This window comes from Balaenoptera borealis, assembly GCF_965194805.1.
Source record: "Balaenoptera borealis genome assembly, chromosome: 2".
Classification (NCBI taxonomy): Eukaryota; Metazoa; Chordata; class Mammalia; order Artiodactyla; family Balaenopteridae; genus Balaenoptera; species Balaenoptera borealis.
In genome coordinates this window covers 124,353,864-124,370,761 of record NC_138867.1, presented here as the reverse complement: position 1 = coordinate 124,370,761, position 16,898 = coordinate 124,353,864, and the positions used below count along the sequence as shown (strand labels likewise).

The following is a 16,898-nucleotide window of genomic DNA, read 5'->3' as shown; positions in this document are numbered from 1 at the left end:
TCTTAAAAATACACAGTTAATTGGAAAATTATTTGCAGTCTGTATTTCAGTATTTTGACAAGCCCATCAAAAAAATACTAATGGTCCAAAGAACAATGACCAAAGGACATGAACAAACAACGCCCCCAAAAGAATCCTAAATGGCTAAGAAATGCTTAAAAAGAAATGCTTAATAGCAAAGATTATCAAAGATGTATAAATTTAAACAATTTATTGTTTTTAACCTAAGGATTGATATACATTTATTTTCAGGTTGTTAAAAATAAAGTAAAACCTTTACTAAAGTTTATTATGGAATTTTAAAAGACTAAATACTTAAAAATGCATTAAAATAGAGATACTGAGTTTTTTTCCCTATAATTTTATTTTAAAGAAGTGGGGGAGAGAAATGGTAAATAATTCCAAATTTTGTAGGCTGCGAAAGATAAGTACCGTGAATTGGCCATAGAAGGGATGCACCGAGACCTCGTCTTCCGGTTTATTGAAGTTCAGACACTTCTCTTGGCTCCATTCTGTCCTCATTTGTGTGAGCACATCTGGACACTCCTGGGAAAGGTAGCTTTATGCATTTAAGATGTTCTGGGTGGTTTTGATTTTGGCCTCATTAAATAAATGTTGGGATAATAATGTTACTTAAGAGAGAAAGACTGAAAATGAGTATTTCAAGAATAATATTGGGTTCATTATCTCATAATTATTACATCAGCTTAAACTGAAGCTACATCGGGTATATATGCCTTAATTTATACACACACGGTGTATGTATTTTATCTTATTTTATTAAAAAAATTTTTTTTTAATTTATTTAATTTATTTATTTTTGGCTGTGTTGGGTCTTCGTTGCTGTGCATGGGCTTTCTCTAGTTGTGGCGAGCGGGGGCTACCCTTCGTTGTGGTGTGTGGGCTTCTCATTGCGGTGGCTTGTCTCATTGCAGAGCATGGGCTCTGGGCACGCGGACTTCAGTAGTGGCACGTGGGCTCAGTAGTTGTGGCTCGCAGGCTCTAGAGCACAGGCTCGGTAGTTGTGGCACACAGGCTTAGTTGCTCCGTGGCATGTGGGGTCTTCCCAGACCAGGGCTCAAACCCGTGTCCTCTGCATTGGCAGGCAGATTCTTAACCACTGCGCCACCAGGGAGGCCCCCCCCTTTTTTTAATTTTTAAAAAATTTATTTATTTGATTTATTGTATATATTTTAATAACGTGACTTTGTGCATGTTGTTTATCACCTAATTCTTATTAGGAAATGTTATAATACATTTGAAATAATATGTATTTGAATACATGTATAACTAATACTGTTTTCTCAACTGTTTGTTTAGAAAGGTGAAAATATTGAGAAAGATGTAAATAACTGTTATGAGCTGCTTATAAACAAAGATAGAAGTGTATACTTGCATAAATATTCTTGTTTTATATAAAATTCCTGGCATATATAGGGCTGCATATTCAGGGATATTATATTAGCATTCTTACTGTGAAGATAAATTTATTTCTCCCAGGCTTACAGATAAACAGATTGGCTGATTTAATAACTCCTTTCCAGCGTTATTAGCCAAGCTCTTTTGTATTTTTCAATGTGTGAACAATGCAAAAATGTGCTCATGATATATATTCCAAATAGCCATACTTTCAGTACTGGATGTATTAATAGGATAAAAACTGAGAGTATGCATAATTTATATAACAAAGATTAAATTTAGGCAAATTAGCATTACATAATTTTCTTTGAAAGTGAGCATATGTGTGTGGGTATCAATATGCTTGTACAAATGGATGCTAATTAAGAATGTAGAGTCAGACTTCACAGCTTGGATTCTAGGGAACATTAGATTAGGGTCTGTGGAAGCGTGTTATGTGTAGTCAGGTTTGAACTTTGAGCACACAGTTACACACTATGCCTTGGTATGAAACTGTAACCAAGAATCATAAAATAGTTGTGTTGTCTAATCTCACTGAACCTTTTTTTTTTTTAAGCCCGACTCAGTTATGAATGCTTCATGGCCTCTGGCAGGTCCTGTGGATGAAACCTTGATACGCTCCTCACAATATCTCATGGAAGTAGCACATGACCTTAGACTGCGACTCAAGAACTATATGATACCTGCTAAAGGGAAGGTGAAGTCATTTTTTTTTTTTTAACGTCATTCCTTAAAAGTTATTGGTCAAATAACATTTAATAGTAATGAAAATAAAGACAACTTTCATTAGGACTATTTTCATTGCTAATGTAGGGCTATTTTCATTTCTAATGCAGTTCTATTGTATGCATATTTTTAATGTTAAAGGCAGTAGTGCTATATACTGGGAGAGGGTTCTTTCGTTTTTGGTGTATATGAAAGTGATTAAATGTTTTTTTTCTTTCTTCTGCCCTGTAGAAGACTGACAAGCAGCACCCTCAGAAGCCTTCACATTGCACCATCTATGTGGCAAAGAACTATCCGTCTTGGCAACATATCACCTTGTCAGTTCTGCGTCATCACTTTGAGGTGCCGTTCTCAATAGACTCCCCCCTGCCTCACCCCAGCAGTGTCGTGTTCTGCCTATGCTGTTTTTGTTTTTAGGATGTTGGCAATGTCTAGGGGAAGGAAGACAGGCAGCTTTGTTTAATTACCTTTAGCATGGAGTGCCATTTGTTATCCTTGGTGGCTCTTAAATGGATGCCAAGGGAAAAGCTGTTTTTCATCATTTCTGAAACTTTCATAAAAAAATACTAGATCTAGTTGTATGTAATCAAAAGGTGTGGGACTTTTTCATATGTGTGGTTAAAATTCTGAAGCAAAAGGACTGAGTTTGCCTTTTGGATTTGTTGTGCCTTGAACACTGGCATTCATGAAGCCTTAACATTATTATGTTTGAAAAAATTTGAAGCTTGGCTCTTGAGTAATTTAAAAGAAAATGTCCAATTTGATAATTACCCATAGAAATGGAGAGTTTGATGTTGTGTTTTTGATTGTCAGGTAAATAGCTATTAAATATGATAGTTGTATTTAAAGGTAACTCAATATTTAAACTTAGTTCTAGGTTTTCCTAGAAAAAAAAGTTCACCTTCCTTTTTCCTTTCACATTCAAAATATGGAAACAAAGTATATGTTGTAGAATTTTTGCTCAGGTTATAAACAACAGTTATTGGTGGACAGAAACCATTAAGGCGCACTTTAAAAAGAGAAAGAAAGAGAGAGACCAAATAGGGATTATGGCCAAAGCGTAAAGTGGTAATAGAAAGGAAGAATCCTTAGCTTTGATTTTCTAGACCTTTATTGGAATTTTGCCTCAGTACTTTTCATGGTTAACCAAGAAATACTCAGAAGAACTTTTATATTTGTAAGATTTAATGGAAAAGAGAAGAGCAAGTATTTTTGTGTTCTACAATACGTGAACCTGTTTTTATGGAGAACTACCTCTTCCTTTGATTGCGTTTGATAGAAATGGAGTGTAGCTTTTAGAATCTGCTTGCAGAGTTTTGACTTATGGTAAGTAAAAGAGTAAAAGCTACTTTGGTAGTTAGAAAAATGAAATTTTGCCTCAGTGGCGTATATATTCATACCAGCATTTTCAAGGAAGCAGAAGAACCGAATATGGTATGTAATGTCCCAGATGTTAAAAAGTTAATCACCACTGTTCTTTTAGAAGTTATATTTTTAGTTATATTTATTGACTAGATTACATAGTTTGAAATCAACATCATCTATTGGCATTATTTGGAATGACCAGCTTCCTTTAAATTTTTCATTTGTTTTCATCCAAAAGAACTAAAAGAATGTCAGTTTATAATCAAGAAGAATGTTCTTATGTTCAATATGGCACCTTTTTGGTGACATAAGGAGAAAAGAGTGTGTTCCACCCTCTCCTTTTTCTTATGTATTTCAAAGCAACGTATTGGCAAGTGGAGAAAATATTTTTTCCTATGTACTCTAGTAAAGGTTAGAATTGAAAGTAAATAGATTATTGGAAATCTTACTGTATGTTACTTTTCTTTTAGATTTATTCCCAACCCTTGGCTTTGGTGCGATTCTTTTACAATTCTTTTACAATATTCTTTTACAATAAGGAGAAAATAAGTCACCCAAAAGTCTGGAAAGGCCGCTTACTTTATTTCTCCTCTATTGATGTTTGCAGGAGTGAATTTAAATTCAGGCAGCTCATTTGGGACTGTCTGCATATTAGTGCTTATGACATAGATATTTATTTTTGGTAGATAGAAATTATATTATTTTTAACAGGTTGATAGCTAGAGATTCTTTTTTCACATTTGTGGTTAACAGTTTATAAGGCAGAGTGTTCAAAAGCAGACATTATAATGCATCTTATATGATAGTTGTATAGTTTTTTTTTTTAAACAACCTTATTGTCCACTTTATTTATTTATTTATTTATTTATTTGTTTATTTTTGGCTGCTTTAGGTCTTCGTTTCTTTGCGCGGGCTTTCTGTAGTTGCGGCGAGCGGGGTCCACTCTTCATCGCGGTGCGCGGGCCTCTCACTGTTGGGGCCTCTCTTGTTGCGGAGCACAGGCTCCAGACAAGCAGGCTCAGTAGATGTGTCTTGCGGGCTCCAGACGCGCAGGCTCAGTAGTTGTGGCTCACAGGCTTAGTTGCTCCGCGGCACGTGGGATCTTCCCAGACCAGGGCTCGAACCCGTGTCCCCTGCATTGGCAGGCAGATTCTCAACCATTGCGCCACCAGGGAAACCCAGTTGTATAGTTTTCATTTTGATATGACTAATGAAATGCTTTGAGAAGTTTGGCGACAAATAGGATTTTTTATAAGACCATTTTATCACTAGATAAGATCTAATGTTACAATCCTAGAGGTATCAGTGTAAGGGAAAATTAAATATTTCAGCATGATGCACATGCTCTTCTCCTTTACCCTAAAAAACATGTGTCCTTTGAATTTAGAGGAAAGAGGAGATTCCTTTCTGTATTATTCATTTACCTTTCACTTCCCCGTGATGCTAGAGGCTGCACCCTCTTCTGCTGCTCTCTAGCAGATTGGCAGAGGCCACCATTTCATGTCTGGCTAGTTTCTTACAGGCACATCTACTATCCTACATTATCTTTAAAATATTTTTCTTCACATTCCTCTCCCACTCTTTTTTTTAGACCAACAGTGGAAAATTGCCTGATAACAAAATCATTGCTAGTGAACTAGTCAATTTGCCAGAATTGAAGAAATACATGAAGAAAGTGATGCCATTTGTCGCCATGATTAAGGTAAGCTGTGGACCTTGTGCAGCTGTGACCACATGGGTAATGGTTAGATAGGATAGTAGAAGGAAGAGGAACAATTTGGGCACAGTCTCCCCCAAGAAATCTGCTAAAATAGCACTTTTCAATCAGTGGTTGTGGAAATGAGTGATCAGATTTGGGGTTTACCTGTGGAATTGCTGAGTGTGTGAAAAATATGTATTGTGGAAGAAAAATTGGTTGAGAATTACTACACTAAATGATTCTTTTCATATTCTACCTTCCCTTCTTTTCAGTTTAAGGAGGAAGCATAGTCTTTTGGCTTACATTAGGGTATTTTTACTAGATCCTATTACTGAAACAAGATTCTACATTTGTATAGGTTTAGCCTAACAGGATAAACGTTGTTTATAGTGGTTAGATCAGGGTTTCTCAACAATGGCTCTATGTGTATTTTAGGCTGGATAGTTCTTGGTTGTGGGAGGCTGTCCTTTGCACTGTAGGGTGTTTAGCAATGTCCTTGGCTTCTACCCACTGGATGCCAGTAGAATTTCTCCCTCCCCTACTCAAGTTATGACAACCAAAAATGCCTCCATACATTGCCAAATATCTCCTGGTAGCAAAATCAGCCCCCCACCATAGCTCCCCCATTGAGAATCTTTGGGTTAAACTCTTAGTCTTTTTCATATATATAACTGATCTGGTGGATTTCCTGACAAAGAGAAACAGAAAGAAGACTGTATATTGCTTAAGATTTCAGACTCTGGGGGTAGACAAATCTTGGCCCAAATCCTGTTTTCTGTCACTTTTTAGTTTGGAGGACTTAGACAAATCACTTAAATTCTCTGGGCCACAACGTTTTTCATCTATAAAATAGGAAATTAATAGAACCTACCTTTTAGGAGTGCTGTGAGGAGTAAATGAATTAATACACATAATACATTTTAATACTACCTGTCAAAAAGTAGGCTCAGTACATTTTTAAGAAAATGTATATCAGTGTCTTCCAGCCTGCTAAGCATGTAATGGTTATTCTTATACTTTAGATTAATTCTTGAATCTTGTAGGCTACAGATGCCTGCCTGATAAGAGACCAAAACTCTTAGCTTGTCTTGTATTGGAGTAGATTGTGTTCTTAGGAAAGCCTTTTAATTCTCCTAGAACAAGAGTCAACTATCTGAGCCTTATGGTATTTGAAGTTGCAGAAATAATTTAGAATCATGGCTTGACCTACACTAATAACTAATAAGTTATGTTTGCTGGTATGCTCATAATTCATTGGTTCCCAGCTAGTGCCATTGGTCAAAATGTCAGATCCATTGTCAATATGGGGAAATCAACAAAATATCCCATTGTTGGTTGCAGAGGCAATTAATTTTGGTGACATGCTTTATAGAATCCAGTGAAACTGATTTTAAATGATGGTAGATTCAAGGGTTGGCTTTTTGAAAAACCAGCGTTAGATTTTTTGAGTAGTAAAATATTTTTTCAGTAATATTGGTATTACTTGGTATTATCAGGCAAATTAGTGGTTTGAAACTTTGAAAAGTGTTTAATAAATCTGGGAATAAGAAAAGGGTTTTCTAGCACCTCATGGGAAAAGAAACAACTTGGATGGTAAATGAAGGTAGTGAATATTAAGAATCATGTCAGGTCACTTTCATGTAAGTGAAACATGTTCTAGGCAGTTAGCTATATTTGTGCATATGAACTTAGGTCTTGAAGGTTACATCTTGAGCAGCAAATATTGATATTTTATTTAATGTTAAAGAAAATTAAGAATAAGAAATGGTTTTTTATATGTCACAGGATTATCTGAGTACCCATATAATCTGACTTTTAAAAAATTTTTAAATTTATAGGAATGTTTTGTTTGGTTATTATTAATTCACTGTTTCTTGAAATAGCTTTACAGATGTGATACCTTGGAAACATTTAACTTAATTTAATTTATTTTATTTTATTTGTTACCTGAAAGGGTATTTTAAGACATTTGTTTGATTCCTTGTCAAAGTGAGTTCTTCAGGTTTGCATACTAAGTCAGGCTAAATGAACTGATGAAATCATATTTCTTTTATAAAAATCTGAAAACCTTGTCCTTCTAGTCTTTTCAGTGCTGTCTTAATCTTATCATACTTTAAATGATAATTACTCTCAGCGAGTAATTTCATTACCGAGCAAACATAGATAAGGGAAACCATGAGTCCAAGGCCTTTCCTTTAACTGTTCAAATTTGAAGATATTATCACTTGAGAGACTGATTGCTTTGGCAGAAATATGTTCTTTTCATCATATTCTTAATGTGATTTTGTTTTTCAAAACCATTTTGGCCGCTAGGAAAATTTGGAGAAGATGGGACCTCGTGTTCTGGATTTGCAATTAGAATTTGATGAACAGGCAGTGCTCATGGAGAATATAGTCTATCTGACCAATTCCCTTGAGGTAAGAGGGGCCTGGGATTATAATAACTAGTTAACTATAGTAAACAGTCCAGTTCTTTAGTTTTTTTTTTTTTTTAGTTTTATAATAAACCTTTTTATAAACTTCATCTTCTATGTTTAGTACCTTTGCCAAATATATTTTGGGGGGAAAGAGAATGGGTGGTATAGAAGTTACAGGAAGAAGAAATGATCTGTTCTCTTATTTCACTTAAAAGTTATTCTATTTCTAAAATACTAACGTATATGCCTGGATTTCCTCTTCAAAATTATCCGTAAAAAAAAATGAGGAGAGACCTTATATTCAAATGCTTTCAAAATCTCTCATATTATGGGGTATTCTGGATTGCTTTTTTTCCCCCCCTCCCTTTAAGACCTCAGAATCACAGATTTGGATTAATTAGAATCCTTGATTCATTATATATTATCAGTGGTCATGTTTGGCCCTGTTTTTTTTTTTCTTAATTAGTAATATAATCACCACTCATGAATCTACTGCCCAACTCAGGAACTAGACCATTACCAGTAGCTTTCACATATCTGAGTTTCTCCCCATTCCATCTTCCTGCCCCAGTGACAATTTAATATATAGATTCTAAAAATGCTGTCTCTCATTCACCTTAGGCAGAAGGAAAGATAATTTTCTATAGGAAATTGTGTTAGAGGATTCAAAAAGTGGTTCTAGTAATAATGAAAACACTAAAATAAAGAAGTGCAGGTTTAGAGTTTGAATAAAATTGTTTTATGAAATACAGGAATGGAAGAAAGAAGCATTTCTAAATAAGCATTTTACATCATGTAATTATAAATGTGTTAATAAAGTAAGTATTAGTAGACATCTATTTTATGTATATTTCTAAATGTTCATATATATTCATGGAGGTCAAAAAACTTGGATATTTTCACTGGGACAATGGGAACACTTTATTTAGGGTCATCTTGTATTCAGGTATATGCAATTTGCTACATTTCTGAGTTTTTCCATTTATTTGAGTGAAAGCCTTTTATACTGATTTTTGTTTCCTCTTAGGCAGCAGGTAGATGCCAGATTTCCTTATAGAAGATGGTAAACATGACTATATAAATAACATACTATGAGGCATCTAACGAGTGTTAAATACTTGATGATAGGTTTCATTTAATGTTTATATGGAAAATAATAAAACTGCACAAGCCATTTCATGATAAGTGGAGAACCTGGTTTTGCTCTTTGGTGAAATGAGGTGATGATTAATTCCAATCATATTAAGTGATACTGATGACTTCCATTTTTTCCCCTCTACTTAGCTAGAACACATAGAAGTCAAGTTTGCCTCTGAAGCAGAAGATAAAGTCAGGGAAGACTGCTGTCCTGGGAAACCACTTAATGTTTTTAGAACAGAAGTAAGTTGAAAGAATCTCACTGAATCATTGCATTTTAGAGCTAGAAGAGACCTTAGAGAGCTTTACATCTAAAACCATCATTTTAACGATGGAAGGAAGTGAGGTCCAGAGAAGTTAAATGATTAGCTTGGCTTAGGCCACTTAGTTGATTAGTAGTGGGTCTGGATTTGAGGTCCTCTAATTCCCTGGTTAATGCAACCCTCACTTTTCCTTACTCTACTATCATGGGTAGCATCAGATGTTGATTGTGATTTTAAAAATAAGAATACGATTTTCAAAACCTGACTTAAAAAAAAAGGTAGTGGACATTGAAATGTGAAACTTTTTTAAACAGTGAAAAGGAGCTTTCATATTTCAGATGAGTTTTGGTTTAATAATGGTATTCAAGATTTTTGGTTTCTGGCATAAACCAGATTGATGCATCATTTCACATTATACTGGAAGTGCTTTTTTTTTTTTTATAAATTTATTTATTTATTTATTTTTGACTGCGTTGGGTCTTCGTTGCAGTGCGCGAGCTTCTCATTGCGGTGGCCTCTCTTGTTGCGCAGCACAGGCTCTAGGTGCGCAAGCTTCAGTACCTGTGGCTCGCGGGCTCCAGAGCGCAGGCTCAGCAGCTGTGGTGCATGGGCCTAGTTGCTCTGCGGCATGTGGGATTCTCCCGGACCAGGGCTGGAACCCATGTCCCCTGCATTGGCAGGCGGATTCCTAACCACTGCACCACCAGGGAAGCCCTGGAAATGCTTTTTTAAATTTCTTATTTTTTGGCCATTATTGGTGAAGATAAATAGGTTTTGAAGTTTGGGGAGATTTTATTTATTAACTCTTAAAGAATCCATTCAGAATGGCAGCATTTGGTAAAGTTCACTGGAGTGCCATTGTGAGAGTCCATAAAATGCCCTACTTTTCTTGATAAGCAGAGGACTTAACATATATCCTGCTACTTTTACCACATTTAATTGAAAATGCAGCAAGCAGAAAAAGTCTATTTTGAAAGGATGAAGTAATCATGATCATGCAGACCTCCTAAATTTATCATCAGATTATAAATAGTCTCATTACCTTAAGATATGGTGGCTTTTAAAATTACAGTCATTTGGGCCATGGATATAGGTACATGAAATAGTTTTCCCCATACAAATATGTTTATTTCAAGCTTCTTTCAAGCATTCCATTAAGCTACTATGTATTTAAGTCTCATAAGGCTCAGTTGACTTTTTCCACTTAAAATAATGAGCAAGTTCTTTAACTATATAGCTTATATTATGTAGGAGTTAGTATGGCATAGAACTGAGTTTATGCTCAGTAAAGGTGAGGCTCTGCCTCTTACTAGCTATGTGACCTTGGGCTACTTTGTTAATCTTTCTGGTTCTCAGCTTTTCATCTGTGGAAAGGGGTCTTAAGGAACTGCCTTTCAGGATATAGGAATAATGTCTATAAAGTGCTTTGTACAGTATCTGGTACATAGTAGGAATTCAATAAATGGTGGTAGTTTTAGAAGAGAAAATAGAATTATTGTTTTTATCCATCATCCGTATTGATACGTGTACTCGTAGTCATTTTTACCTAGGCATTTGGTTATAAGCTTGAGCTTTTGTACATTTTTTCTTTCATATCTGAGTATCCCTTGGTCTTGATTTTAGAATACCAGAATTAAATATGTCTTTCATTGGGCATTAAAAATCTAGCAGAGATTCCTTCTCCCTCAGCAGTATTCAAGTTTGATTTCTTATAACACTCATTTTCTCTTTATTTTCTTAGCCTGGTGTATCAGTTTCCCTAGTGAATTCTCAGCCATTCAATGGCCACTTCTCAACCAAAATTGAAATCAGGCAAGGAGATAACCGTGATTCTATAATCCGGCGTTTAATGAAGGTGGACCGAGGAATCAAAGGTAAATGGTTTCCTTGAAGTGCACATTTGGCAGTAGCTTGTGGACTTGATGAGTTCTAAGCAGAGGGGAGAAAGAAAAGTAACTGTCTTGCTTAGGGACAGTCATGTAATGTTGTGGAAAGAGTGTTGGACCCAGAATCAAGACATCTATATTCTCTTTTGGGACACTGTGACTAGGTAGCTTGGTGACTTGGCCATGTCACTTGAGCTCTAAACTGATTTCTGTTTTAGTGAAATGAGGACACTGGATTAGATATTTTTCCAGGATTCCATCTAGCTTTAAAATTGTAATAAGCCATTTCCAACGCTCAGAAGTATTCAGAATTAAGGAACATATTCCCTTAATATTCCAAACTAACCTGCTTGACTGAATCTGTTCCTGGGGAAGGAAGAGAAACAGAGTAAAAGTTATTGAGTGTCTGCCATGTATTAGCCATTTAATCCTTTTACAACACTATAACATTGAGGGTATTATTCCCCTTTTGCAGATGATGAAATGGAGGTTAGAAAGGCTAAATAACTTGCAAAGTTCATACAGCTAGTAAATCCTGGAGCTGGAATTCAAACTTAGATATATTTGACTCCAAAGCTCATATTCTTTCTTTTAGACAATGTGCCTCCGGGTAAAATATGTAAATAATCTTAATTTCTTAACAAGATTAAGTCTAGATCTCCTATGATTAGATTTGATATAATAATTTTTTTTAAATTAATTATTTAATTTATTTATCTTGCCTGTGTTGGGTCTTCATTGCTGCGCGTGGGCTTTCTCTAATTGCGGCAAGCGGGGGCTACCCTTCATTGCAGTGCGCAGGCTTCTCATTGCGGCGGCCTGTCTTGCTGCAGAGCACGGGCTCTAGGCGCATGGGCCTCAGTAGTTGCAGCATGTGGGCTCAGCAGTTGTGGCGCACGGGCTCAGTTGCTCCGTGGCATGTGGGATACTCCCGGACCAGGGATCGAACCCGTGTTCCCTGCACTGGCAGGCGGACTCTCAACCACTGTGCCACCAGGGAAGCCCCTGATATAATAATTTATAGCTTTTTTTTTTTAACATCTTTATTGGAGTATAATTGCTTTACAATGTTGTGTTAGTTTCTGTGGTATAACAAAGTGAATCTGCTATACATATGCATATATCCCCATATCTCCTCCCTCTTGCATCTCCCTCCCACCCTCCTTATCCCACCCCTCTAAGGTGGTCACAAAGCACCGAGCTGATCTCCCTGTGCTATGCAGCTGCTTCCCACTAGCTATCCATTTTACATTCGGTAGTGTATATATGTCAGTGTTACTCTCTCACTTCGTCCCAGCTTACCCTTCCCCCTCCCCGTGTCCTAAGTCCATTCTCTAGTCTGCATCTTTATTCCTCTCCTGCCCCTAGGCTCATCAGACCTTTTTTTTTTTTTTTAGATTCCATATATACGTGTTAGCATAAGGTATTTGTTTTTCTCTTTCTGACTTACTTCACTCTGTGTGACAGACTCTAGGTCCATCCACCTCACTACAAATAACTCAATTTCGTTTCTTTTTATGGCTGAGTAATATTCCATTGTATATGTGTGCCACATCTTCTTTATCCACTCATCTGTCAGTGGACACTTAGGTTGCTTCCATGTCCCGGCTATTGTAAATAGTGCTGCAGTGAACATTGTGGTACATGACTCTTTTTGAGTTATGGTTTTCTCAGGGTATATGCCCAGTAGTGGGATTGTATAGCTTCTTTTTTTAATTACTCAGCTGGTCTTATGCTTAGAAGAGTGTGAAGGGAATTAGTTTGTTTCTGTATTGTTTTTCTTCCAAATTATGAAGACAAATTAATGTTGAGATTCCCTATTTTGCATGATCTCTCTCTTCTCTTCTTGATGGCAATCAAGAGTTGATTGGGCCAAATACCATCAGTATAAAATTTTCTGAAAAAGTTTACAAATCCCATACAGTGACCAATTTATGGAACTATATTCAGGGTAACAACATTCCATTTACATAGAAGACTTAAAATAGCCCTTTGGAATTCATTCTACCATGTATTTTTTGTTCTCTTGAAGTCGTTCGTGTACCTTCTGTTGTCATTTCTTGCGAGACTGTCATGTGTAGTGTGTGTAGAGATAAGTGGGTATGCAGAGACTCCTATGTAGGTACTAGGGGCTTTGGGGAGTCCACAAAGTATTGTTCGTTAGGAGGCTGCATCTAGTGAAGGAGTAGGGGACTAAGCTATTGAAGTACATAATCATAATCTAAGGAGAAACTGCTGAGTACAGTAAGAGAGATATAGTAAAGTTTACACACAGAAAAAGGTGAGATTATTTACAGCTGTGGTGATCAGAGATGATTTTATGGAGAAAACATTGTTTGATAGGGCCTTGAGAATTATACCTGTGAGGGTGAAGGGAAAGTGTGTACTAGCATGAGGGAAACACTGATGCTTTTTTCACTGTGTACCAGCAATATGTTAGGACTAGGAATTTTTTTGTTTGCAGACATTTAAAAAAATTGTGGTAAGATACACATAACATAAAATTGACCGTTTTAGTCATTGTTTAAGTGTACAGTTCGGTAGCATTAAGTACATTCACATTGATGTGCACCCATCACACTGTCCATTTCTAGAACTTTTTCATCATCCCAAACTGAAACTCTGTACCCATTAAATAATAACTCCCCATTCTTCCTCCCTGTAGTCGCTGGTAACTACTCTTCTACTCTATGTATTTGACTGTTCTAGGTACCTGTATAGTGGAATCATACAATATTGTTCTTTTGTATGTCTTATTTCACTTAGCAAAATGTTTTCAAGGTTCATCCATTTGGTTGTAGACATTTAGCGTGTTCCTTCAATAAACCAGGTACTGTAGAATGATAATGCCATCCTTAGAATTTATAGGCCACAAAAAGCAGAACTTGAAAATTTTGAAGTGTGAACTTATATAGGAAGCCATTTTGTGGCCTTCCTTTTGGCTGTTTTATATTTCATATATTCAGTCATGAGAAATTTTTGTAATAGGAAGAACTCTTAACTTTGAAGAACAGTATGGTGGCTTCTAAAGAAAATAGATATTTGTGTGGACATGCTGGATAGGATTATTATGAGGTTATAGTGCGTAAGAGGTTTTATTCCTGTATTGGAAATTGGATTATATAATATAATGTTAAACCTGACTCCCTTTTAAATACACTCAGATGCAGCACTGACTAGGTTCTTTAGAACTGTACTGATGTGTTTTCTTTAGCTCGTCTTTTCTCACTGAGCCTCTGGCATAATTCTTGCATCCTTTGTCATTCTCGCTGTGAATAATATTATCATGAAGTGCTTTAAGTTTGGTATTAGTGGCTGCTGTGAATTTGGAAGATAGATAGAAATATTAGGGGAAGTTTGCAATTGATATTCCTTCAAGTGTCTACAGAAGAGCTCTAAACTTAAGACTTTTCCAAAAGTCCTCAGGATACTTTGATATCTAAGGGGACTGAGTATATTGAATATATGAGATGGGAAAGGAGTGAAATTCAATAACGTATTTCTCAGTCTGTCTGCTGTGATAGCCAGCAAGTCATCCAGTTAGTGCCAATTGTATTGAGGGTGATTATGATCTAGGTCCAGGAGGCACTAGGAGCTAAAATCGTCATTCACTCCACAAAGGCCATGGAGCAACTGTTTGATGATAATGACTTTAAATCACTTACCACCCATGCCACATATTAACTAATAATTTGGAGGTGAAAAGCTCCATTTCACATTATCAATCCCTAGGGACTCTAAATCACTCTCATCTTTTCTCTAAGTGCCTTAAATCTTGTGTAGTTGCAGACTTAAATTTCAACATTTTCAATGATAAGAGAGGTCTGAGATAAGAAAAGATAGTAGAACCACTAAGAAAGCACCAATAATTTTATTGGCAGTAATGAACTACATGGTGAAACATCAAAGCAGATGTGTTTTGTCACTTAGAAGCCTGATTGGGTGTTAAGGCTTCTTTGAAATAGTTTGATTCAGCATTGCTTGGAATGATGTTTCAGAGAGAGTGAGAGAGAGAGACAGAGGCAGATCTGCAGTAAAAGGCTTTGTGCATAAAATCTGCTGGTAGGACTTGTCACTGCTTCCATAAGAAAATAATTTGCTATCACTGATGTGCATGTTGAATTGCAGTAGCTGTTAAAATGAATTGTGTTCTTCCCCCCAAATAAGACCATGGCTGTCATGAAGACTGTAAGTGCTCCTTTCCCATTTTAATTTTCAGGGCTTGTGCTGTATATGGGGATAGATTGTATGGCCTCTGCAGAGCCTCTACAAAGACTCTTAGGCAGGGTTTGCCTTCATGGTAGTTGCAGATAATTGCTCTATAAGCCCCAGGATCCCTACTCTAAACTTGTAGTCCTTTCAGTCTTTGTTTCCCAAGGCGAATAGAATGCCTGGATAACCTGTACTCCTGGCATAGGCGCCAGCTGCATTCATGTCTCCTTTTATCTTTTTTTAAATCTTATCCCTCTCATGCTAAGCTTCATACTCTCAAGGCAACATGAGGGAGTGTAGCTCATGGACCACCCAGCAATCTACTTTAGAAAGGAGTGGGAAGTAATTCAGAAAAGATCTTCAGTTTCTGTGGATCAGGTTAAGTATAAACTAGCCATGCTACACTTAGAATGAGCTGTAAATCCAGAATCAGCGTTTGTAGCCATTTATGGTGTTTTTCTACCATATAAAATAAAACCATTTGATGTTGAAAAGTCTCAGAATTGCTGAAATAAATAAATTTCTTTTGGGCTCAGTTGTTGGCAGGATTGTTGGATGATAAATTTGTTCAAGGGACAAGTGCTGTCTTTACCAGGAGCCATCTTATCAGCTTGCACAAGAGAAGATCAGGAAAATCTCAAGCAAAGGGAGGGTTGGAGCTCATCCAAAAGCTCAAAATTCTAAAACGTGCGCCCTTTCCCCCAGCCATTCCCCTTCTTTCCTTGTCTCTCATCAGCTTGTTAATACACTTTGATCCTTTGAGCAAAACAAGAAACTGGTAATGCTATTTCTTAGAGTAGTAATTCCTTCTCCAAAATTATCTTTCCCAAAAAGCTACAATTCTTGCACTTTTAAATATTCCAGGAAGCAAGACAAGAAAGATAAATCAGTTTTAGGCTTTTTAATATTCTGAAAAATGGTTAACTGAAGTGTATTAAAAGTGATTTGAGAGACCATATAGGATAATGCTCAAAAATATAATCAATCCCTCCCCTTGGTTTGTAATTCCAGGAGATGTGTTATCCAGAATCTCTGCTGGTCTTTGATCTGGGTAAAAGCTGACAGAAGATGAAGATTTGTTAGATTCAGCTTTGCTTTCTGACATCGGGTCCTATTTAGTAATCTGATGAAAATATTTTTTTAGATATAACAACCAGTGTGAATTATTCAGACTCAGGCATGGGCTTGAGTCAGTGACTGTAATTAAATGTTCATATTGATACTTTCTTTTGCTGTAGACCTTTCCAAAGTGAAACTGATGAGATTTGATGATCCACTGTTGGGGCCTCGGCGAGTTCCTGTCCTGGGAAAAGAGCACGCTGAGAAGACCCCCATTTCTGAGCATGCTGTTTTCCACGTGGACCTCACGAGCAAGAAAATTCATCTTACTGAAAATGGGCTACGGGCGGATATTGGTGATACAATGATCTATCTGGTTCATTAAATTCAGGCACATTGGAGATTTATCCTGGTTTCTGGGGATATTACTACTATGATTGTGCCTATAGATGGGCTATGAGAATCTTAGGCTGGACCTAAATAGATTTCATTTCTAACCATCAGATTCTGCATGTACTTGTAAATACACCAAGTTTTCTTGGATTCCTGGACCTAATAAATTTTTTTTCCTTATTGAGGCCTCAAAGAGAAGTAGTTTGTACCATACTTTGTTTTTGTTTTTTAACAAATTATTACCATTTCCCAGAAGCTTCTGGTATTTCAGATTATTACAGAAGTGTCAGTATGCTTCTTGTATGAGGTATACTTCATATTA

General features: G+C 36.4%; 1 protein-coding gene across 1 annotated transcript in view; it reads left to right on the top strand.

The window, feature by feature from the left end:
* LARS1 (leucyl-tRNA synthetase 1) overlaps positions 1-16,756 on the top strand; it is a 66,863-nt gene extending 50,107 nt beyond the window's left edge. Inside the window, exons 25-32 of the mRNA XM_082382644.1 lie at positions 415-555; positions 1,976-2,116; positions 2,377-2,487; positions 5,102-5,212; positions 7,523-7,627; positions 8,911-9,006; positions 10,768-10,900; positions 16,363-16,756. Of these exons, the coding sequence (XP_082238770.1) occupies positions 415-555; positions 1,976-2,116; positions 2,377-2,487; positions 5,102-5,212; positions 7,523-7,627; positions 8,911-9,006; positions 10,768-10,900; positions 16,363-16,568 (1,044 nt within the window). The 3' untranslated portion in view covers positions 16,569-16,756. The remainder of the gene's footprint in view (positions 1-414; positions 556-1,975; positions 2,117-2,376; positions 2,488-5,101; positions 5,213-7,522; positions 7,628-8,910; positions 9,007-10,767; positions 10,901-16,362) is intronic.
* The last annotated feature ends 142 nt before the right edge of the window (positions 16,757-16,898 follow it).